The sequence below is a fragment of the Cricetulus griseus genome, chromosome 7, assembly GCF_003668045.3.
Source record: "Cricetulus griseus strain 17A/GY chromosome 7, alternate assembly CriGri-PICRH-1.0, whole genome shotgun sequence".
Taxonomy (NCBI): Eukaryota; Metazoa; Chordata; class Mammalia; order Rodentia; family Cricetidae; genus Cricetulus; species Cricetulus griseus.
In genome coordinates this window covers 10,044,583-10,068,824 of record NC_048600.1, presented here as the reverse complement: position 1 = coordinate 10,068,824, position 24,242 = coordinate 10,044,583, and the positions used below count along the sequence as shown (strand labels likewise).

The window sequence follows — 24,242 nt, the reverse complement described above, 5'->3', positions numbered from 1 at the left end:
GGGTCAGACGAGGTTGGAAAGCAAGAACAGCTTGTTTGTGATAGAGCCTCCATGGACATAAGGGATTCTTCTTGTGGCCTCAGAGACACCCAAGATAACCACCACTGGTATGTACAGATGTTACTCCTTGATAGCCTAGAGGGACCTGGCTTGCCTGGCATTAAAGGTTTCTGCCTTCCACACACATGCTCATCTGGCTTTCTAGCCACCTCAGGCGTCACACGTGGCTCTCCCTGTGCCATCCCACTGTCTGTCACCATGCTGGGCTTGGGCCTCCTTTCACGCTTTCCCCACCCACAGCTGTCATCTCCTCTCCTGCTCTTTTCATCTCTTGTCAAACACGTTTTGTACTTGCTGGCCCCGGGCCCTAAAGCACTTCTTCTGGCCCTGGCTTCTCTCCTCGGCTTCTTTAAGCACAAACTTCGCCAGATGCACTATTGCAAATGCCTTGTCACTTCTTTGTTGCTTTCCAGTTTTTGAGTAAGTCTGACATTCAGGCAAGTGAGCTAACTCAGCGCCAGGAACTTGGGCTGGGCCAGGAATTCTCCAAGGACTTCCTGCCAGCATGCCCTACACCAATGTCACCTTGACCTCAGTTCAGCACAAGGTACAATGAGCCATAGCACCCCAACTAAAGAGGTTGAGTGAAGGCTCTGAGCTAGTACCTCTCCATACTTATCTACATCCACCATTACCCCTCCACCTATGAGTCTACCTTTCTTTCTTCCAACACAATAGAGCAGGGAGAAGAGCATCACTATCCCCACTCTGTGGGTGAAGAAGTGGAGTCATAAGCAGCTTCAGTAACTCACCTAAAGCCCAGCTACGAGATGCTTTTCACCAACTCTCAGAGATGGAAAATCTAGCCTTGTCTTAGTGCACCAGGTCCCTTGTCTGGGCCTCAACTTCCTTCTCTGAAATGTCACCAGCCCTTCACCCAAGACCAAACAGGACATTATGAGAGATATAAAATGCTCCATAAATACAAGACACAAGTAGTCTTACTTGGAGGGTGCCCTGTGTCATCCATCCTTTTATTTAGGAATAGTCCCAGTACCCTGGCTCTAGTCCTAGCACCCTTATGATTTCTTCAAGCAATCCATTAGCATTGTTTCTTCCCTTCATTATAGATACATGCCTCCCTCATAGGACACAAACCAATGGTTCTTTAACGTACTGTAGACAGGAGAAGAGACTGTCTCTAGGTGTTAAAGATAAGTGTGAAGGTATTCCAGATGCCACATTCAGGCAAGTACCCACAATGTGCTAAGTTGGCACCCGTAAACCATGCTGTGCCCAGCAGCAAATGGTCCTGATGCTGCTGTGTAATAGAGTCTGTACTCCCAGAAAAAAAAAAAAAAACTGATGGGATTGACTATTGGGGGAAAAAAAAGAGTCCTGATTACCAGATGCCTATGCCTATGCCTATGGAGAGGCCTGGTGACCTCCATGCTGACAAATATGTGATGAGTAGGGAAGGCTGGCTGGAAGAAACAGACAAGGTGGCAATATAATGACAGTGCTAATGGTTCTGGAGGGTCCTTGAGTCTGGCTAGGAAGGGGAGTTTGTGGAGGAAAAGATTAATTCAGGGTGATGCCAGGAGACAGATACTGAAAGCAGGAAGGTGTCATGTTTCTGGAAATAGCTTCCACTCTTATTCTACTCCTAAGTCAGTTCCTGTATGCAATCTTACTGGAAGAAGCGTGTATAATGTAGCATATGGAACTGGAAGTGACCGTAATAACCACCCTCCGGTTACTCTGCTCATGGTTCATATGCAGAAATGGATGCTATACCAGTCAGGATTCTCTAGAGGAACAGAAATAATAGAATGAATCTCTCTCTCTCTCTCTCTCTCTCTCTCTCTCTCTCTCTCTCTCTCTCTCTCTTTCTCACCCTCTCTCTCTCTCTTTCTCACCCTCTCTCTCTCTCTCTCTCTCTGTGTGTGTGTGTGTGTGTATGTGTGTCTGTCTGTCTGTCTATATATATTATGTATAATATATATTATATCTGTATATATAATAGATTTATGGGATTACAGGCTGTAGTCCAGCTAGTCTAACAGTGGCTGTTTACCAATGGAAGGCTCAAGAATCCAGTAGTTGTTCAGCCCATAAGGGTACATGTCTCAGCTGGTCTTTAATATATGCCAGAATCTAAGAGGTAGGCTATAATGCCAGTGAAGGAATGGACTTGCCAAAAAAAGAGTGAGAGAAGCCAGACAAATAGAGAGAGTTTTATGTCTTTTATATAGGCTGCCAGTAGAAGGTGTGGCCCAGACTAAAGGTGAATTTCCCCACCTCAAAAGATCTGGATTAGAAGTGGGTCTTCCCACTTCAAGTAATTTAACTAAGAAAAAAAATCCATCACAGGTGTACCCAGATACTCAGATTTTGGTTAATTCCAGATTGGGTCAAATAGACAAGAGCCTTTATCTTAGGGAGGACCCAGGCATTCTTGTACTCACCCCTAATTCCTCTCCTTATTCCATGATACTGCCTCAAAATATTTGGCAAAATGCCAAAAGATAACCCCGAGAGAATCAGGTATCTCAAGGGGTGAAGATCCAGGTCTAGCACTTGGTATTTTGGCAAAGGGCACAGACAGATGGAATAAGGTAGACACTTGATCTGGGCATCCAACTAACCAAAGTGCTTTTGAAAACCTGCTGTGCTGGACAGTTTAATGTCAACTTGACACAAGCTGAAGTCACCTGAAAGGAAGGAACCTCAATTAAGAAAATGCCTCCATAAGATCTGGCTGTAGGGCACTTTTTAAATTAGTGATTGGAGCCATCCCTAGGCTTGTGGTCCTGAGTTCTATAAGAAAGCAGGCTGAGCAAGCCATGGGGCACAATCCACTAAGCTGTGCCCCTCTATGGCTTCTGCATTAGTTCCTGCCTCCATGTTCCTGTCCTGTTTTGAGTTCATGTCCTGACTTCCTTCCATGATGAATAGTAATGTAGAAGTGTAAGCCAGACAAACCCTTTCCTCCCCGACTTGTGTTGGTCATCATGTTTCTTCACAGCAATAGTGACCCTAACTAAGACGGGGAGCCCCTAAGGTGGACATGTACCAATGGCTGCAGAAGGGCAGTGGGGGAGTTCCCAGTTACCCAGGTGGAAGAGCTGCTACCCTGGAGAGTCAATATTCCACAGGGCAAACATCAGCTTCTCCACAGATACATCCCTCATTGCCTTATACACAATAATCTGTAGTCTACATTCCTCATGGCAAATGTTTAATCCAAATCACTTTCCCATTTTGGCACTAAACATATGCTTGAAACTCTGGAATTCTTTTCTTTGCCCAAATTCTCAGACTATATGAACTATGGGAAACAGATCCAGGGAGGAGGCAGGGAAATCTGCCCCCAGAACCAAGGCCACTCATCAGTCATTTCAAAGCCACAAAGGATGCTATGGCAGCTGCCCGCCCATTACAGCTTGGCCTAGGTGACAGAACAGCAGATGGCACTCCTTATTTCATTAGATGATTGAAATGTTACTTTTTGTGCCTCCAGGCAAAGTTACAATATAATTATCAGACTATCTTAACTGAGAAACCCAGAATCCTGTGTATTAGCTTGTCTCCTTACTCCAAAGATCTAGTCTGTCCTTGTCTCTGTCTCTCTCTGTCTCTCTGTCTCTCTCTGTCTCTCTGTCTCTCTCTGTCTCTCTCTGTCTCTCTCTGTCTCTCTCTGTCTCTCTCTCTCTCTCTCTCTCTCTCTCTCTCTCTCTCTCTCTCTCTCTCTCTCACACACACACACACACACACACACACACAAAACCACACAGTAGACTTGAACTAACAGGTTTATGTTAGACATAGAATGAGAACTATATATGGGCTTAGAGTTTGAAAACCTGATTTTGAGCTACCACTGATGAACTGTTTAACCTTGGATAGGCTCCTGATAACATCTCTGAGCTTGGATCCTCTCACCCAGGTGAGGGTTCATCTACTTTTGGGAATATGCCCAGGTCTCAGTAACCCACTCTGGTGCTCATTCTGAAGCACAAAAGTAGCTCTGGGGATGAATGGCATATTCCCACATCCACTCCAGTTCCTTTACCCCAAGACCAGTGTTTACTCCTTATCCCTCCCATCTCACCTAAGAATAAATGGCCCAGTGTGACAGCCATGGAACCACCCTAAGTGTTCTGCTGCTAAGATCCCACAGCACACTCCTTCTCTGAGGTTGATCACAGTTAGGACCCAAGTTCAGCTTGGTACTCCTCCCTCGGGGGCATTATTGCTACCTGGCCCCATTTTGCTCAGTCCCCTTTGGTTCCTTTCTTCTATTAGAAGCTCCCATCATATAGTTCTGGCATAAAATGTTCATGGAACATCTTCAGCATTGTCATTGCAATAGGGTAGTGGTAATACAAGGACTTAAGCCTTCTAGTTGTTTTCTGGGTTAACTCTTAAGTGTTTCTCCTAAAGTCAAGACTTTGCTGAATATGACCCTAAGCTTCTCTTCCAGAATATTTTTATTTTTCTACACCTTCCCTCCAACATCTCATTCTCCAAACTGGGTAGATTCAACAAAGCAGTGGCTCTCCTGTCTGATAGTTTCCTGTGCTCTAATTCCAACATGCCCATCCCCTGGGGAAAATCATAAAGACCATATAGGTTCCTGGCAGCTGTAGCTAAGGTGTCTTCTACTTATGAAGGCCACATAATCCCTCTTCTACACAGGCCTGCTCTCCTGCAGGTAGGGGTGCTGGACTTAATTGAGAAGAGATGTCTCAATGAAATGTACATTTGAGACCCAGGGGGACCCATTCCTAAGCTGGAACTTAACCTGTGGAAAATTCTAAATACAAGTGTTGGCTGAATGAACTGAAAGCATGAATCATGAATAAATAAGTGGATGACATGCACAATGTGGGGCCAAAGTTGGTGGGATTTTCTAGGAAATGAGGTATAAGAAAACAAATTTGCTAAGACCATTCATCTAGATGAATTCTCATTAGCCAGTGTTCCAGCTTGATTCTCTTTAGAAGACTAATCTCCTTTGGGAGATCTGGAAGTCAGAGCAAGCAGTGGCAGAAGAGACCTGCAGGCTCAGCATTCAAAGAATCTGGGGACAGGAATAAAAGGGAAGACTCCATTCTGGTGGCCCATCCTCCCTCTTACATGGGAAGAATTATCTCAAGACTATTGTATTAATTAATTTTCTTATGACTGTGACCAATTTAAGTAAGGGAAGCCTTATTTTGGATCACAGTTTGAGGATGTAGCCCATCATGATGGGAAAGGCAAGGCATGGTGGTGGGAGGCTCTCAGCTGTGACTATTCACTTCCACCATCTCCAAAGACCAGGAAACATGGAACAGTGAATATTGACACTCCTTTTGCTTCATCCTTTAAAAATATTAATTAATTTAATCTGTTTTTAGTCTAAGTGTCCTGTAGCCCAGGCCATCTCCAAGCTTTCTATCTAACAAAGGGTAGCCTTGGACTTTCCCTCCCTGCCTCTCTCTCCTAAGTGCTGGGATTACAGGACGAACACTACTGTACTCTCCTCCTTGCTCACTCTTGATTCAGTCTAAGTTCCTAGCCCATGGGATGCCCACCTGCATTCAGGATTGGCATTCCATCTTCAGTTAAATCTCTCCAGAAACATCCTCACAGCCATGGTTACAGGTGGTGTGTCTCCTAGGGAATTTCAAATCTAGTCAAGGTGAAAATGAAGACGAGCCATCACAGCACTGTAGACGGTAGTGTCAAGTGCCCCTCTCTGCTGACTCAGTTTAGCTGCGCAGCCACTTCCAAGATGCTCCGAAATTCCTCCCATGGATCCCTTCCTTCCATGGAGAAACTTGGACTCCAAGCAAAGCATACATAGAGACACCATCAAGGGGCTCATATCTTGTCCTGAAAAATGGTTCTCATGGGGAGACTGGAAAGTAGCAGATTTGAAGAGCTTGTTTGCAAAAGCTAAGTGTCTGTGATGGGTTTCCCCCTCCCATCCTCTCAGCCATGCTGCAGAATCACTAACACAGTGCTGAGCTAGTGGAATAGCCTTGACTCTGAGGGAATATGAACATTTTTTACGCTTAGCCGTTCCAGCCGTAAAGATTCTTATCCTATTACTGCTAAGTGACGAGCTCGAGGAGAGAAATGATGATGATCTTTGACAGCCATTCCAACCGAGTAAATACAAGGAGGGAGAAATGCATTCAGAGACTGGGCCACTGCCCCTTCATTTCCCAGGATGAAAAGGAGCAAAGGAAAAATGTCTTCCTGGTGAGATGTATCGAAGTGTGGAATTTTCCCTCCAGGCAAGCGATGGGCACCCCACTGGTTCTTACCATTTAGTTCCACACTGGACGAAGGGCTAGGAGAATATGCCAGAAGGGAGCAATCAAGCCCAGCCAGGCCAGGGGGGAGATCTAATGAAGCTTCCCTAGCTCTAACTCTATATAGCCCACCCTGACACCTACTCCCCTGCAACCCAAGCAATCCCATAATATGCATTGCTGGGCAACAGCAAAACCATACATTGGCTTTATCAAAATATCTCCCCCCCACACCTGAGAGGGTGTGTCTCCATTTGATGGCTTCTTGTTTGTCAGATATTTTATTTACTATTGGGATGATGACAAATCCAGCTGCTATAAAGGGTTGAGGTAGAATAACTGGAAAGCAGGGGTTGTTTGTTGGGCTGGGCACTGTGTTATAAACAGAAGAACTCTGGGGAAATATTCTTGGATTCTTAGCTCTGCCAAAGTTATCTCTTTCTTACACTGAATTTTCTCTGCCCGGCACACTACTACCTCCTGCCAATCATGTGACATCTATATCTATATCTATATCTATATCTATATCTATATCTATATCTATATCTATATCTATATCTATATCTATGTTTTCCATGTCTTATTCATCATTGTGACCACAGGACGCAGGTAGTGACCCAGAGACTGAGTTGTTGGCAGGATGACGTGCCTGAAGTAGAAAAGTTAGGATTAGGATGCCCAGTGCTCTGTTCAGTTGAAGTGAGATGAGCTAGCAGGATGAGTATATATAGCTGGACCATAAAGACTGACTGAAGCTGGTCACAGCGGTCCATGATTGTGCAATGATGTGATGACTCACAGAACGAGTGGAAGTTTTCCAGTCCAACCCTTTACAAAGAAGACGGAGAAAGGGGAGGGACCAGGATGTTTCAGGAGTCACTCTGTAGCCCCCCCTACTTTTCTCTAGAGAGGTACATTGTCTAAAGTATGTAGCAAGTCCCAGCTTCAATACTGTCACCATCATTCCAAATGGCTGTGAGGGGCAGGGTGGGTAGGAGAGGGATGTTAACCTCACAGTGTGAATATGTAAGGGATCCATCACTTGTTTTACCATTCTGGCTATGGCATCATCACTGAGGTTTGGACAGTGCCCAAGGATTTGGTCAGTTCATCTGCCTCCCTCTCCTCCCACCCCTCCCCATCACCTGGCTTCTCCAGCTTCTGAGGCAATTTACCCCAACAGAACCCACTTGGCAGCTCTTGCTCTAATGCTCAGCTAATAGTTGTCTGTTCCAGGCGCTGTCCAAATGCATACTATAAATCAGAATCCAATTACTGTGGTAAGAAAATTGGAAGCAAATTTAATAAGCCAGACCCCTCCCACATGCTATTTCTTCACTCTTCTCTTTTCAATAATGAGAATTCTTCAAGGGGGAACAAAAGGTTTTTTGCTTTAACTCTATGACTCTTCTCCCTGTCTCTCATACGAAGCTCCTGAGGGTCAACGGATAATGAGAAGGGGCTTCTTTTAGCTCCCCTTCTCCTCTCTGCATGGAAGACAGGTGGGAGAAAGTAGTTGCCGGTCTTTCTGGTCTGTCTTTCTCTTTTATTTATCCAACAAACAGATATTGGATCCCCATCACACAGCAGACACTGTAATAGATGTTCAATGTGTTCCTTATCCTACGGGCAATGGAGAACAAAACTAGCAGGACCTTTGCTGTAAGGCAGGATGGGGATACAAACTGACTTACTGGGAACAAAGTCTACATCAATGGGGCTCAGCTATGAATGAGCCAGGCTGCCAGTGTAGGTCCCTTGGCTATGGGGTAAGGAGTGACACTGCAATAGATACTTCTTAGGAGTAGTGATGCCAGTTGCCAGAAGGATGGTAGGATGAAGATGGTGGGTGAAGGTGGAGGGAAAGAGGAAACAAGAGGCCAGTCTCTACAAGACCAGAGCCAGAAGCCCTCACACTTGGACAAAGGGAGAGGTACACAATATATGGGTGCTGGGTGCACTTATCCCAGGGCTTCTACTCTGTCCTTAAACCCCAAGCCTTTTGACAGAACTAGCTCACATACAGTTCTCATCCAAACCACAGAAGCTAGCCTATGCTTCATAGTTTCTAAAAGGGCAGGCCTCAGAATCCCCTGAGGTCTTGCTAAGTCAGATAGCTGGGATTTACTCTAAGGTTTCTGGTTAAGGCCTAAGAACATGCATTTCCAACATGTTCCCATCTGATGCTGATGCTGTTGGCTCTTTGGTCTGGAGAACCAGACTTTGAAAGCCATTGTGAGTCCTTGCTATTCAAAGTGTGACTCACAGACCATAGTCATCACTGTCACCAGGAAACGTGTTAGAACGCAGAATCTCAGAATTGAAGAGAAGGCACGGTGGCTAAGAGCACTTAGAGAACCCAGGCTTGATTCTTAGGACCCACGTGGTGGCTCACTATTACCAATAGCTCGAGTTCTAAGGGATCTAAATCCCTATTTTGACCTCCTCCAACATGTTGGCATTCACTCTCTCATACACACAGACACACATAAATAAATTATAAGAAAAAACTTTTAAAAATGAAAAGCAATACCGACTGTCAGGCCCCACCCTTGATCCACTGAGTCGGATAGAGAGAATCCTCGGCTGACTTGTCTATTTGCCTGTTTAAGCTTGAAAAGCCCTTACCCAGAGTGGCTGCCCTCAAGTCTTGCTGCTCATTGGAGTCACTTGGGAGCTGAGGAAGGACACACTTGAGTTGATTGGAGTCTGGGTATCAACATATTTAAAAGGCTCCCCAAGAACTCATGAGAAGCCGGGACTGAGAGCTGCTTAGACTGATACTGAAGAGCCAACATGCCACACTGTGTTGTTGCTCACCCTCATTTCTCTGGCTGACCTTGGACCTCTCCTCTGTTCTTTCCTACCCCCACTGTCATACCTGTCAGTTTGACATCTTCCTTCTGGTACTTGGGCTGGTGCTTCATTCGTTTGTTTAGCCGTCTCTGGCTTTCTACCAGAGTGTTCCTCTTCCACAGGAGACTTAGCCATCATTGCATTAGATTTCTTTTTTAATATTCACTATAAAATAGGCCAATGCTGTCTCCATATTTTATTTGATCCTTACAACAACCGAAGTAGGTGGGATCATTGCTGCTATTTTTATCCCTACTCTTCAAAAGAGGAAACCAAGGTGTGGAGAAAGTTAGTGAGTCCATTCATCTAACCAGCAGAACAGCCAGGATGAGAAATGCCTGTCTGATCCCAAAGACCCATGTTCTGACCCTCTGGTGACCCTCTTACATTGCTTTCAACTTCACTCTGCTTTACATAGGAGGTCTGGCTTGACCTATTGCTGGTGATGAATATTTTCATTTCATCTCTGAAAATTTGGATAAAAAGCAAGGCCAGGTTTACAGCAGGGATCCTCACTGAAATTTTGTCCTTCAGAAAAGACATATGGGAAAGATATTTTTGGTTATCACAACTTGGTGTGTTTTTGTGGGGGAGAAGTTGAGGTAGGGGAGGCCTATTGACATGTAGTAGGCAAGGGCCAGAGAAGCTTCTAGAATCCTCTAATATCCAGAACAACCCCTTAATGAGGAATCATAGAGCAAAAATTTCAGCAGTATTGTTGTTGAGAACTCCTGACCACCATTAGCTATTTTACTCATAGCTGAGGCAGGCAGGGTTGAGCCCCAAATTGAGCCTCAGGGTTCTATTGGTCTGGGTGGATAAGCTTCTGGGGCTGCATCAGGACTTACCGGGGAGACTGGAATCACAGCAGGATTAGGAAACTTGGCTGGTGACTCCAGCCATAGAATGTTGGCTTCTATCACCCCTTGGTTTTAGTTCCAAGGACTTTGCAGGCATGCTCTGGGATTCTCAAGATCATAAGAGTACCACCAGCAGGGGGCAGCACTCTACAGCCTGGGGCTCGATAAACCAAATCCAATCGGTACCTGCAAGAGTGCCAGTCTAGGACTTTGCACTCAGTGAATGCTCAAGGCTCCCAAGATGACATCTGGTCTAAGGCACCCACCCAATTCTGAGTCCCCTGATCTCCACTCTTAGGCTATTTTGGATAAAGTTCCCTGAATCCAGAATTCTCCAAGTGGCACACTTCCAACTCCTGCAGGGTAAGGTTGTTGCCCCGAGGCAGAGATAAGGCTAATATTCTTTCCCTTTTGTCGTCTCAAAGAGTGTCTGGATTCTGTCTCAATCCTCTCTGCCCTTCTTGCTATCTCCCTAGAGATCACCATTCTATAACAGACAGAGTCCTGGACAGGCACAGAGGCCAGAGATGGCTGGCCAGCCAGGCTCTTTGGGGGACAAGCTCAGCTTGTCATTGCCCTGCCACCACAAGTCTGGCCTTTGTACAAATGTTCATTTCTGTTCTGCAGATTAGAAGAAAGTGAGAATGCAGAACTCAACATGTTCAACAGCTTGGTGAGCTCCTGGTGCATCCTTCGATGGCTGAGAGCAGTTGTGTCCCCCTCCAAGGGCTCTCACCATCACACCAGCACCTCTCCTGCCTAGAATGGCTCCTGTTTCCTTCCTGGTCAGGGGGGCGGGCATAACATCTAGAATCAGGACAAGGAGACAACTACTTGCTGAAACCCAATAAGGCTTCTTAGCCTTCTCTCTTCTCCTTTTGTGCCTGCTCTCCCACACATATTTTCTGCTCAAGGAAATATACTAACTTGATACTTAAATGTTGCTCAGAGAGGAGTAATAGGATAAGGGCTGGGGAATTTAAATCACAATATTAAAAAGAATTTCAATGGGACTCTGACTTTAAGACAGTTTAGGCCAGTAGAGGGGAGGAGGAGCCTCTGACTATAGGAGACAAGGGCACTACTGCTTAGGTAGACTTTCATGTCACCATTTAAGAAGAGTTAAATCTACAGATGGTCAGAGTTAGAAGAAATCAGACTATCATCCACACTGTATGTTTGCCATATTCATGTGGACACCAAGACTCCGGTTACACAAGGTAATGACAGTAACTAACAAGGAGCAGCTGAATGTCTCCATGTCTTCACTTAGCACATGCTCAAGAATCACGAATATAATAAGTTTCAATCATTATAAACGTCCCTTTTCCCCACAACATGGGAACCCAAACAAGGCAAAGCTGAGAGTATAAAGTCAATGTTCTATACCTTAAGTCAATGCTATACCCTTCCAGTTGAACTGCCTTTGAGCCTTTACCACCCCAGTGGCCAGATTGCTGTTGGAGTGAGTACAAAGTCAGTGTCATGAACAAATAAAAGTCATCTCTGTGTGATTCTTTGGCATGTCTGGGCCAAATCATGGAGGCTGAGAGGGGAAAATAGAGTTAGGCCAAATTGCTTTCTTGACCTCAGTAGGAAGCACAGGGGCTACCAGGACTGAAGGGGCAGGTGCCCATGAGACCATGCAGCATCTATTTTTACAAAGCCTTTGTGTGGAAACTAAGCTTTCTACATTGGGTTAGGGCTGCTCTCTGTCACCTTCTAGAGCTGTGGCCTATCCAAGCCAGTGGCAGCAAGGAGGCTGTGGGAATGGGCCTCTAGGCAGGCAGATGGGAAACCAATGTCAAGTGAAGAGGCCCCTCAGATTTTCTTCTCATATGGCAAAATGCACATGGGCTGCTACAGAAAGGAATTCTCCTAGTGACAGGAGAGACAGTGATCTGGATTCCTGAGGGTATACCCATCATGTCCTTCCACTTAGAAAGCCAGGCTGGGCCATGGGACTGGACCAGGGAAAGCCAGGCACAGCCTTTTAATGCTCCACCAGCATTATAGAATATAGCACCAAGGATGCTCACCAAGTGAGGGACAGGTGCACCCTCTATGTGGGCCTCTCACTCTCCTCAGCCTCCAAGTAGAAAGCAGGGTCTATGGTGTGGTTTGTGACAATGAGGAGTGAGTGGCACAGATATATTGCTCCATCATGTCACTTTAGTGTCTGCAGGCAGAAACTGATTCACCTATCCCAGCTCCTGATGCTGGGTACTAAGTATCATGGGCCCCAAAATCAAGACTGTGCTGCTATGTCCTGGCCACAGAGAAGGGTAAGGTACCTACATGGGAAGAGGAGGAAGTACCTCTTATGGCGTGTGTCTGGGACAGCCCGATTGCTGGAGATCCGCTCACTCTCCCGCTGGTTGAAAGCGTACAGCTTGTAGGGATCATCGCCAACACGCCACTTTTTGGCATTCAAATACCGCCGCTCATCAAACTGCTCCCACAGGTCATCCCAATCTGCATCAGAAGGCTGTGTGACATGAATGGAAAGTCTGTGAGAAGGCTCCCTGCTCACCATTAGCTCCCATCCATCTGTCAGCAACCAACCAGAGACTAGGCTTGTTCAAGCAATGCTGAGATCAGACATGGGGCCAGGGACAGAATATCAGCAAAAACACCAGCAATGACAAACCACCTACAGAACAGTGGTAATATTGCTCCTGCCGCTTCCGGAGTACCACATACCAGTTACTGTCCTAGGACCGTAGCTCTCATGATCTCATATAAACCTCACACATTTGCTCAGATTTCCAACTTAACAGGTGAGAATTCAGCCACACATAAGCACTTTGCCCAAGATCCACACTTAGGATGTGGCAGGACCTGGGCCTGCATTCTGGTACCCTGACCCAAGAGACCATTATCCTAGGATGACATTAGAATATCCTATGCCGTGGCACAGACAAGATGGGTCACAATGACTATTCTTTCCTATGTGCTTCAGGAGAGGCAGCTTCAGGAAGTAGATCATCAATCAACAATAGTGTGCTGACCTACTAGTCCAACCCAGGACCCTGTAGCCACTCTTAGGAAACATTGGTTGGAGAGTGGATAATAAGCCTCACTCTGTATGCATGAGGACAAAGACTTCAGAATATGGAAGGCAACATCCATTTTCATACTCAAAACTCTCTGGACAGAGTAGAGAAAAAGGACCCTAGAAAGTCCATCATCTGGCAAGTGGCAGGTCTCAAGGCAGAGTTTAGTCTTCTGGATTCTTCTGACAGGAGAGGTGAAGGGCTGCTTCACCATCAGAGCCCATGATGCCTGGTCTACCCCACCTGCACCAAATCCAAAGCCTTTCTACCCAGCTAGTGGGGCTGAACATCCTGACCTGGACCTTGGCAAACTGGATGCTCACAATTGGCAGTCACTTCTTAAGAGATGTTACCATGAGAAAGAGTAGTCTATACCCCCAAACACCCAAACCTGTCAATTCTACCTAAACCACAAATGCTGCACCTCCGAGAACTTCTTGATGGCTTAAATGGCTGATGTTCTGGGGTTGGCATTGTTATCAAGCAGAAATTGTTCATTCATATGAGCAAGGTCTCTCACACTGCACAAATCTAAAGGGAGAAGAGATCAGCTACTCTGTCACCGAATTCTAGCTGTTCCTGCACACAGACACCCAAGCAGGAGGCATAGGACAGGTTTAGTGACAGTTGCATAGGCCCCGTGACAGGTAAGAGGGGCTATACCAGTTTGCATGCTCATCTCAGGCACTGTGAGATCTTATCTGGTAATTGATCTCTCTATTCCTCTTTGTTATCTCTGTTTGAAACAGCATTTTCCTCTAATAGCATAAAATGAAGCGCTGGAAACAGGCGATTTTTATCCAATAATTGATTTTATTAGTGTCTTATGATACTGCTGCTGCAGAACATGCTAGGGGGAATTTAGGTGGGCGTGAGAAACTCACAACCTGTGCTGTGCAATATCAAAGCTTGACAGCTGTCACCCCTGGTGAGAACATCACCCCAGGGTAACCCTGACATCCCATCCTCATGGGAAGGGTCGTAGAGCTGTCTCCCATTGGCTCAGTGCCAACTTAATTATTATGATTCTCAAAAGAAGCTGTAACCCTCACAATGCTCTGAGCTAAAGCAGAGGGAGGAAGACACAATAGTCCCTGTCCAAGAGAGGTCCTGACCTGTGTATTGGCGCATGTGTGCACGTGTGTGCGTGCGCGCGCGCACACACACACACACACACACACACACACACACCTGTACCACAATACAAGGTGAATTCAACAACATAAGCTCAATGACAAATGACAATGTGTTTTTTTCAGAGGAGTGAAGGAAATGAAGAATAGCTCTTAGAATAAGAGTCAAAGGGTCTTGAAGAATGGGTAGGGAATGTATAGCAAAGAAAACCAGATAAAAAGTGGCCCATCCATGAGTGTAGAGTAGATTAACAGAACCAGTAGTGTCCATGTGCATACAAGAATTTATAAAACCAGGCTTGGTGGCACAGCCCTCTGTGACCTATGAAGCTGGCTGCACTGTGTGGGAGCCCTATAGTCAATCCTTAATACTGAAAAGGGGGAAATGTTTATGGATTATAAAGCATTTGCTTGTGTTCTTATGAGGTTGACAAGATCTGTTGTTGGTCACGTCCCCCAAATGATATTTGACCAAATGCCTGAGCACCATGTGGCCCAATTCTATGGGTATAAAATGAACTATCCAGAGGACATGCATAAAGGAAAACTCTGGAAAACAGCTGAGTCTTAGAAAGTAGGCCATGGGGAAGATGACTCTGGCTACATATGTGGGATGAAACAGAAGCATGAAAATTTCTACAAAATGACCACTTGGGAAATGACCTTGACCAATCCTGATGTCTAAACTGGGGTCTTGCGGCTGGACAGGCAGGTGGAGGACCAGACACCCATGACAACAGGAGGCTGGGGACACTGGCACAACCCACCTCTTGGTTCTCATTCCAGGCCATACTCCATTTGCATCAAGCAGAGGCATGGAGCTATGAGGGCAAGAGGCCAGAGGTTTCTTGGCCTGGCTCTCTCCACCCACAGGGCAGCTAAGCATCCCTGGTATCTCTGCCAGGCACTATCTTCGTGGAGAAGGTGCCTTGAAGACTCAGCTAGAATTCTGGCCCCAGAATGTAAGAGCAGCAGCCAGCTGGCAGGATAAATCATCTGAATAGTCAGTAGGAGGCAGCTTTGGAGTGGACTGTTCCTCTCTGGATGTTTAGATGTCACATGTATAGAGTTCATTCATAGTTTGATGCACTGAGACCCCTCAAGGGGGAGAGCCTGTACTGGGAGCTGATCTTTCCCACAGAGACATCTGAATGCATTATAGAATGGTGAACGCGTCTTCAAAATGACAACAGTGACGCTGTATATGTGCACAGGGATTGTCACGGATTCCTTAAGCAATTGATCCCCATGTGTGCAGGCAGGGGTCTACTTAGAGGAGTCTGTAGGTGGCTTGTACAAGCTCATCAGCTTGCAAGGGATGGGTCCACCGACTTAATCCTACTGCCAAAGCTCCCACCTGGACAGATAGAGACAATGGGGGTAAAACACATACCAAGGGCCAAAATGGGTTCAGCAAGGGCCTTGGGGCCTGTGGAAAGCCTTCTGCACTGGCACAGTGCCCTCCATGGTGGCTTACTTTCACGTTAAATGTGCACTGACAGATATTCTATGACATTCCATTCCTTAGAGTGATGCTTGCCACATGCCATTTATACTTTACTTCACCCTTCTTGCTCCACTCTCACCATTCTCCAGGAAGACAGCCCCCCTTAGGAAAAGTACAGTGTAGAGCCAGAGCAGGAAGCTATTGTAAGAGAGGGTTTTCCCCATCTAGGTACTGCTGCAGGCTTAAAGATGCTTCCAATGGTCCCTGTCTCTGGCTTCCCATCCTTGATGGAAGCATAATGACTAGTACCTGGTGCTGCTCATGTCTTACTGGTGGCAACTGTATACAAGGCCATAGATTACTTCCCTTGTCTCCTCTGTCTGTGTGTATTAGGTATGTCTTTTCCTACTTGTGTTACACGAGAAGCGCATCTCAGATTTATCTCTGCAAGCAAGCCAAACTCTACAGCATTCATATATAGACATGTGCTGTCCACTCCACCATTCCTCAGTTCCTATGTGTCTCCACTTTATCCATGGGCAACTTTATGTTCTCTGGTGCAGCTTTTACCCAAGGTTTGCCTTAGATACTAGAAGATATTTGCTTTCCCAAGTAATCACACCATTGCCCAGTGTCCCATCATTGCTGCTTCATTTCAAACATTTCTTTTAGGTTTATTTTATGTGTGTAGATCTTTTGCCTGTGTGTGTGTGTGTGTGTGTGTGTGTGTGTGTGTGTGTGTGACAGTTGAGGCCAGAAGAGGGCATCAGATCCCCTGGAACTGGAGTTACAGATGGTTGTGAGTCATCGTGTAGGTGCTGGGAATCGAAACTGGGTCCTCTGCAAGAACAGTCAGTGTACTTACTCAGTGAGCCATCTCGCCACCTCCAATTTTCTGGTTCTTGAATGTATTGTCAGATGAGGCTTCACTGAAAAATAGAACCTATCTATCTATCTATCTATCTATCTATCTATCTATCTATCCATCCACCCATCTTTCTCTGTGTCCATCTGTCTGCCTGTCTCCTGTCTGTCTGCCTGTCTGTCTGCCTGCCTGCCTGTCTCTGTCTCACTCTTAGGAGGGAGAGGAGGAGGCAGTGGAACAGACCTGTATTAAGGAAATAACTAATGTACTTACAGCTTGTAACCTAAGGCCAATGGCAGTCTTTGGCAGCTGAATCCCTTCTTTCTGGGAGAGGGAAAGGCCAGTCTTCATCTCCTAAAGCCTTCAGCTGACTGGCTGAAGCCCACCTGCACCTTAGAATAGAATCTGCTTTACTCACAGCCCACCAGTTTCAATGCCACTGTCATTCAAAACCACCTTTGGAGAAACATCCACAATTGTGTTCAAACAAGTCCTCCCACCCTGTGGCTTTCACGGCACCTCTTGTGACAACCTCAGAGGGAAGTACTATGTGGAGAGTGCCTCAAGTGATTTTTAAATCTGTACAGATCTGAAATCCAAAAGGAAATTGTAGCCCTAGTTTTCAAATGAGGAAACTGAGGTATGGCAGGATAAATGATCTGCCTAAGTTTGTAGAAGGTCTATGTTCTCCAAGCTTGACCTAACCCCCCACATTTCAACAGACACTGTTTTCAAGTGAGTTGTAGGGAACTGGAGCCCCACCTGCTCACTCCCAGGCTGTTTCCAGGACCTCAGCTTCTGGCTCTTTAGCACTCCAGCCCCCAGGCCAGTGCTGCTTCCCATCCACTGTGTGCTGCTCCAGCATCACAGCAGGCTTGATGTTTCCAGGAAGCCCTTCTTGACAACCAATAAGCTACCACCACATCAGTTTGATGCATTTCGGGTTCTCTACAAGGAAAATCTTTAACTCCCAGTGAGGAGTGAGGCTAGGGAACATACAGGAAGCTGCTGCTAGTAGAACTGGGTGGTTGAATATTGAACTAGGAGAAAATGTGAGATTGCCCTAAGGTTAAAGATAACTGAGAAGTTAAACTTTGGCTCCCAAAAGATGTATGACGAAAGCCCATTCTGATGTAATTAAGACTAAGAAGGGGATGAAGGGGTATAGTTGGGGGTGCACTTGATTCTCAGGAGACAGAAATGACATCCTAGCTGGGAGAAAGCATCTGTCATTTAGACCCTGGGACTCCAACAAGATTCTGCTGATGAAGAAATTGAAAAGAAAAACTACGAGGGGGGGAGGGGGAGGGGGAGAGAGAGGGAGAGGGAGAGATGGAGAGTCGCCATTGTTGGGCAAAAGCAGCACAAACTATCAGCACACTGAGATCCTTCAAGGATTCCAGATAAAGGAGTCATCCCACAGAGAATGACATCTACCTGGAGATTTAGTACAGGCACAACTATAGATTAAAATGGAAATTAAGAGTAGCAAAAATAATGAAAGATAAATGAAACAAATGGCCAGATAGATCAAAAAATGACCAAACAGAACTTTGAGCACTGAAAGTATAACCTGTGAAAGTCAGTATCACACAGGACAACAAGAAACGCTGATAGCATGCAAATTACCTTCACTTGTATAGTAATCAAATAATGATTTATTTTGCCTTTGAAGCAGGTGGGCCAGTTACATATTTTCCATTTTATAGACAAGAAAACAGAGGTTATAAGGTCCATAAGCTAAGACTCTAAGACGGAACCTGTACATCTCTCTCTCTCTCTCTCTCTCTCTCTCTCTCTCTCTCTCTCTCTCTCTCTCTCTGTGTGTGTGTGTGTGTGTGTGTGTGTGTGTGTGTGTGTATGTGTGTTTGTGTGTGTTGGGATGGGGTTGAACCCAGGGCCTTATGGTCTTCATCTAATACTTCTTGTGTCAACATCGGTGTCTCTTTCCATATCAATAGATGTACTATTCAAACACTGGTCTTTTCTCCCTCCTGTCAGTCAGCCCCTCATAAAAATACAAAAGGATTGACTCATTCCTATGCTCTCATCCAGCCAGCAGGAAGTGATTTTGCTTTTGTGAGGACAGTCAGTAGAGGGAAGAGGTACAGTACAATTCCCCATGCCTTCCACATTGTTGATGTGAATCAGAACACAGGGAATGGCCCTGGAAGGAAACCGCTATAGGGAACACACTCATGCCAATGGTTAGGACAAGCTGGAAATCAAGTAGAGGCCAGCCAGCCTGGCTCACCTGACAAAGGTAAGAGCCGGAAAATCCTTACCAAGGGACAACACATCAATTATAGATTATTAGATCAGATCTTCATTTTCATATTTCCTCCATGTATTATCACCTCTTCTTCTCACTGGAATTCTGTCTTGGGAGTTATTTAATTGATGTGCAGAAATCTAAATTTAATTTATTATGATCTAACTCACTTTAGAAGCCAAATTACCCTGCACTGGAGAAGGATCAAGTCAATATCCCACTTGGCTTTCTATTTATCTTCCACAGAGTTTTCTCTCTTCTCCTTAGTATCCATTTTATCTCAGCCATAAATTTAAATTTTCCTCAAAATTAGGCAATTGCTCCTTCAATGTTATAGCTTAATGGTTAATTTTAATTATAGGAGCATCACCCTTAAGGGCTGATAGACAGAGAGAACATATAATAGAGGAGGAAGGGCTATTTCTCAGACCAAATGAGGTGTCATATGATTCAACAGGGATGAGTTTACCCTCCTGCACCCCTCCCCCGTTGCTTTAATCACTTTCTTCCTCGCTGTCATGAGACTAGCTACTTTCCATAAAACACAGGTGGTGTGGGTTTCAAACTTCTGAGCCTGTCGTGGGGGGATAAGTAATGGGGATACTGAGTCTAGACCCCTTTCCAACACTGGCTTGTCTTCACTTGATCTGACAAGAGCAGTCCCTTTACTCTCCCCTGCCCATGGCTGCCCTCCATCTATGGGCTCTCTGCCCACATTTCAACTGCGCACTACGTGGGAACACAAAGTTGGGGGATGCTTCCAGCTTCCTAGACATAGAAAACTTCCAGTAATTATTATAATTGGCTGAAAAACTCAAAATGTGAAATATAACATGATTAGCTGAATGGATAGAAGCCCAGTTTTTGTTTCTGGAATGGTGGTGGGAGGACTCACACAATGTGGACCCTAGATGGAATTTAATTTGCTTCCTAATTAGCATGGCAGGGGGGGTACCAGCAAAGTCAAAATCAGTATGATAGCAAAAAGGAAGGCCCCCTGGCACATGCCAAGGCATATGATGGCAAATGCTGATGGATCTGCTTCCTGCTCTCCGAAGACCGTAAATGCCACCTCAGGAAGCTAAACCCAAAGCTAAACCCCTGCTAGTTGGATGTCACCAGATTGAGGAATGCATCCCAGCTGCTGACAGAGAGAGAGCTGACTCTGCTTGGTATCTAGTACCATCCAGCATCTGGGACCCCTCTTTCTGTATAGAGACTGACACAATACGTTATCTACTGGGACTTCAGAAGCCCCTGGGTCAGGAGGGTTGACCTGTCTATTACAGGAGGTTGGGACTGGAGAAAAGTGTTTACTAGGAGAAGGAACCAGCTCCCAGGAGAGACCAAGAAGAGAGTGAAAGTGGGGGAAGAGCCAAAAGTAGCATGGAAGAGTAGCCTCCCCCTGTGTGGAACTAGATGCAGACACATGCTGTTTTCTGGGATACACAGCTGAGCTCTTTTGGGCATAAGGTCACCACATCAGAATGGAGATGGCTCTAGAAGGCTGTTGATGAGTTTTCTTTTCAGGAATAGAGGTGTGAGGGAAGATGAGGGCAGATTCCCCAGAGTAGCCTCCAGCGGGGACTGGGTCTCCTAGTCAGAAGCCAAGTCTTTTGAAAATTGCTTCTGGAAGGATAAAAAGAAAAATGAAAATTTGAGTTTCTCAGTGAGAAAAGAGCTTTACCTTCAAAAAAAAAAAAAATCAGGCTTCTCGCCCCTCCTTAGCCTGCTGCAAAGATCCAGTAGATATCTTAAGGCATCTTCAGAAAGCCTTCAGCCACAAGAAATAGCTTGCAGGGCCAAGCAATTTTCCAGGGGGCCTGGTGAACTAGAGCACCTGGCAGAGGTCAGGAGTGAGCACAGATAGGGTCACAGGGAGCAGAAATGTGAGTGAGTAGTGGGGGGTGGGTCTTGTCATTACTGCATACCTGCCTAGTTATGTGGTTTTAAACCTCCCTTTGAGTGAAAAGAAACATGCACACAGGCTGACATCAATGGAATAAAAGGAAAGGGGTCAAGAAAGCCAAAAACCAGTAGGAAAGGTGCAGAATAAGAGCTGTGTACTCTTGTTCATTTTAACCCAAATTTTCTAGACAGGAATGCAGGCTACAGTGTTAATGCTGAGGGGTGGCAAATGGGGATGCACAGCCCACTGATAGAGCTCGACTTAGCTTAGCACCCTATACTGTAGAGCAAGGCTCTACGGAACATGCTTCTCTTTCATCTCTCTGTGTAGCTATTTTCTCACTCTATGCCAAGGGCAAAACTCATCTTCCCCAACCTCACTTTACAGGACCAAATCAGATCTCAGACATGGGATAAGATAGGAAAAGTCACTTGGTAAAGCATAATGCATATGTAACATAGTACTGTTGTCAACATAGCTGTGGTTACTATCATTTCTCCTGGAGTCTGAATGCTAATGGGGAGAAGAAAAATGCAATTCACATTCAGCAATTTATGTTTGCTCCCTCTTCCTTCCCTGTGCAGAAATGGGGTCTCTGATGGCATCCACAAGTGACTGGATGCTTCACCTCACTGTCCAGCTGTTGGGGAGTGGCCATTATTAATGTGAGTTCTTCCTAGGGCTCAACTCTCTACCACAAACTTGGGTTTGACCACAGTGCCGGGAAAATGATAAGACAAGAAACTATTTTAAGAAACTAATGTATGAGGTTATTATCAGCTCAGAAGGCTGGGGACTGAGCTTTGTGCTAAGTCTTTTTATATACATGTGGATAAGAAAATGATGGGGCCGTGCTGGATAACTCTGGGGAAAGACCAGTATAAGAGCAAAAGATTGTTCATGCCTGGGGCCCTGAGTTTGCTGAAGATCAAGGGACCTGGACTAGGGGCTATATGCTTGCATTCGGGTTCCCTTTATTCTAGTGTACTTGTTAGCTCCATGGAGTCATGTTGGGGCTTCCTGGATGGTGCTGCCATGTACAGGCCTACAGCTGTATTCACCAAGGAGGTGACAGACAAGGTTTGCAGTTCCCCAAGTTTCTTTCTAAGTTATTGTCAGGCAAAGTGTGTGTGTGTTTGTGTGTGTGTGTGTGTGTGTGTGTGTGTGTGTGTGTGTGTGTGTGTGTGTGTGTGTGTTTTGAGACTGGAACTCAATTAATTGCCCAGGCTGGTTCTGCACTCACTCTGTAGCCCAGGCTGGCCTTAATCTTCCATTCTTCTGCCTCAGTCTTTCAAGTAACTGAGGTTCCACACTTTTGCCACCACATCCAGCAAGATTTTTCTAGTGGGAGAAATCAAGATGGGAAGTTGTGGGAAGCCAAGCAACAGGACTGGGTTCCAATGTTGACAAATTCTCTACTGGGTGGAATCACACACAAGGCAATGGAAACCAGTAAATTCTTACATAGCATTTTCTGTATGCTTAGTTCTAGTTAAAAATGTCACTCCTTCAAATATTCAGAATAAGCCTGGGCAGGTACTATTACCTCATTTTAACCAAGAGGCAACTGAGTGTTCTGGAGTGAAAATGACTTGGCTGAGGCCACATAGCAAGTAAATTGGGGCACTGGGTCTGTAGACTCCATGTCCACCCTTGTCCAGGACCTATCAAGGCCAGTATTGCCCATTAAAGGAGGCTTCCTTGACCAGCACCTGAGTAGGAATAGTATAGTAAAAAGAAGGCAGAGCAGGGAGGTGCTGGGTAAAAGCTCAGCTTTGCCCTTAGTTCCAGACACCTTTCCTTAGCCAAAGGGCGAAGGATCCTGCCCTGAAACACAGCTGGAAAGAGAATGTCAGAGTCCTGCCATACATTCCCCAAAGGTGACATTAGCAGAACGCCTCAGGCTCTGAGCTAAGCAGAATTTGTCCCCTCTCACTGTGCCTCCCAAGTGGAAGATAGATCTCTGGAGATACCGTGTGCGGCAAGGACTTAGTGTATTTTTTCTCTCAGCTCCGTAAATAAGGTGACATCCAGATGCCCTCTGGCTCCCTCAAAACTAGGTCAGCCACCGAATATGGAGTTGTGGGCTGCAGCGAATGACTTTGAAACAACTTTATCTTGCAGGATTCCAGGAGGGCTGCTGGCCGTCTTTTCATAGAAGGGGCTCTTTTTATGTCAAAAGTGGTCCCACAGTTCCCAGGCAGCATGCCTACTGAGTCTGGAGGGGGTGGGATGCTTGTCTCAGGCAAGGGCAAATTTAGGACTGTGAGTGGTACCCAAAGTGATAGTGGCAGTAAGCTGAAAAACGGGGCGACAGCCTCATAAGCCTGTCCCAAACACTGAACATCTCCCCAGCACAGCCAGACCCTATCAGGGTGTCTCATATGAACTGTCAAAACAGGATTTATGACACACTGCTTATGTAAACAACATTCTCAGGGGCATCTCTCTCACCTTGGGAAGCACCAATAGTTTCTCCCCAAATGGCATGCTTGTCAACATCCATCCTTGTCCAAAGCCCCTGTGGCACAGGCCCTTCCGCAGTGCCATCCCTCGTTGTGGTAGGGATGTCATGAGCTAGAGGGACATTCAAAATGGACTCCCCAGAATGCTAATTCAACTTTTTTTCCCCAGCACAGTGGCTGTCTCTCTGTTTCCTGGAACAAGACACATCACCCAGTACAGTGCACTATGGAGTGCAGATTTGCTATTTAGATGCAAGAGAGTAATGACTTCACCAGGGAAGTTCTGGTATATGTTTCGCTTTATAAAAAGAAGTCACTACAAGATTCTTTTAAGCAACCCATTTCCTTAGTCCATTAAAATTAGATTCTAGAGACAAAGAAACTTCAGCACCTGGACAGCTTTTCCTCAGGTTTATCCAGAGAAATGAGGAGCCCCTCACCTCTCTGTCTGCCTCTGTCCCTACAGCAGTAGGAAGGCAGAGATCTGCGGCTTACCTCCACTCAACCGGACAGATATGTCTGCCTAATAATTTGTCCTTTCACAGAAGCGACTAAGGTGTCTCAGCTTACATCTCTCCCTCCCTAGGGAAGAAAGATGAACCCAACCCTCAAATTTCTCAATACTGCTAGGTGCGGCTCTGTTCATTCTCCCCAGGATCAGCCTTTTCTTGCCACTCCTCTCAGAACCTCAGGTCTGCTGGAGTGTGGCCATCCCTGAAACTGCTCCCCTTCCCTAAGCCACTCGATGCTGGCTGTGCTCCTCCACCCCCAACCCACCCCCACCCCACCCCCATCCCTGGGTCTGGCAATCTCTGGCTCTGTTCCAGAACTTCTCCCAGCACATTGAACATTAAGGCTTTCCAGGCAGAAAAGACAGTTGCATTTTCTCACAGCCTCTGAAATCAAGGCTGGGGAAGGTGGCAGCAAGTAAAGGTGGCAGGAGGGCATGGCATGTACAGAAAGTAGGTCATTAGTGGTAAAGACTACAATTTTCAGTCAGTTGTTAATGCTCTGTTTATATGGATTTCTTCAAATGTGACATTTTAATGGCATCATAATTGTGTGATTACA

General features: G+C 45.8%; 1 protein-coding gene across 1 annotated transcript in view; it reads right to left on the bottom strand.

Moving 5' to 3' along the window:
* Galnt14 (polypeptide N-acetylgalactosaminyltransferase 14) overlaps positions 1 to 24,242 on the bottom strand; it is a 181,294-nt gene that overhangs the window by 70,033 nt on the left and 87,019 nt on the right. Inside the window, exon 2 of the mRNA XM_035447824.1 lies at positions 12,343 to 12,512. Within this exon, the coding sequence (XP_035303715.1) occupies positions 12,343 to 12,512 (170 nt within the window). The remainder of the gene's footprint in view (positions 1 to 12,342; positions 12,513 to 24,242) is intronic.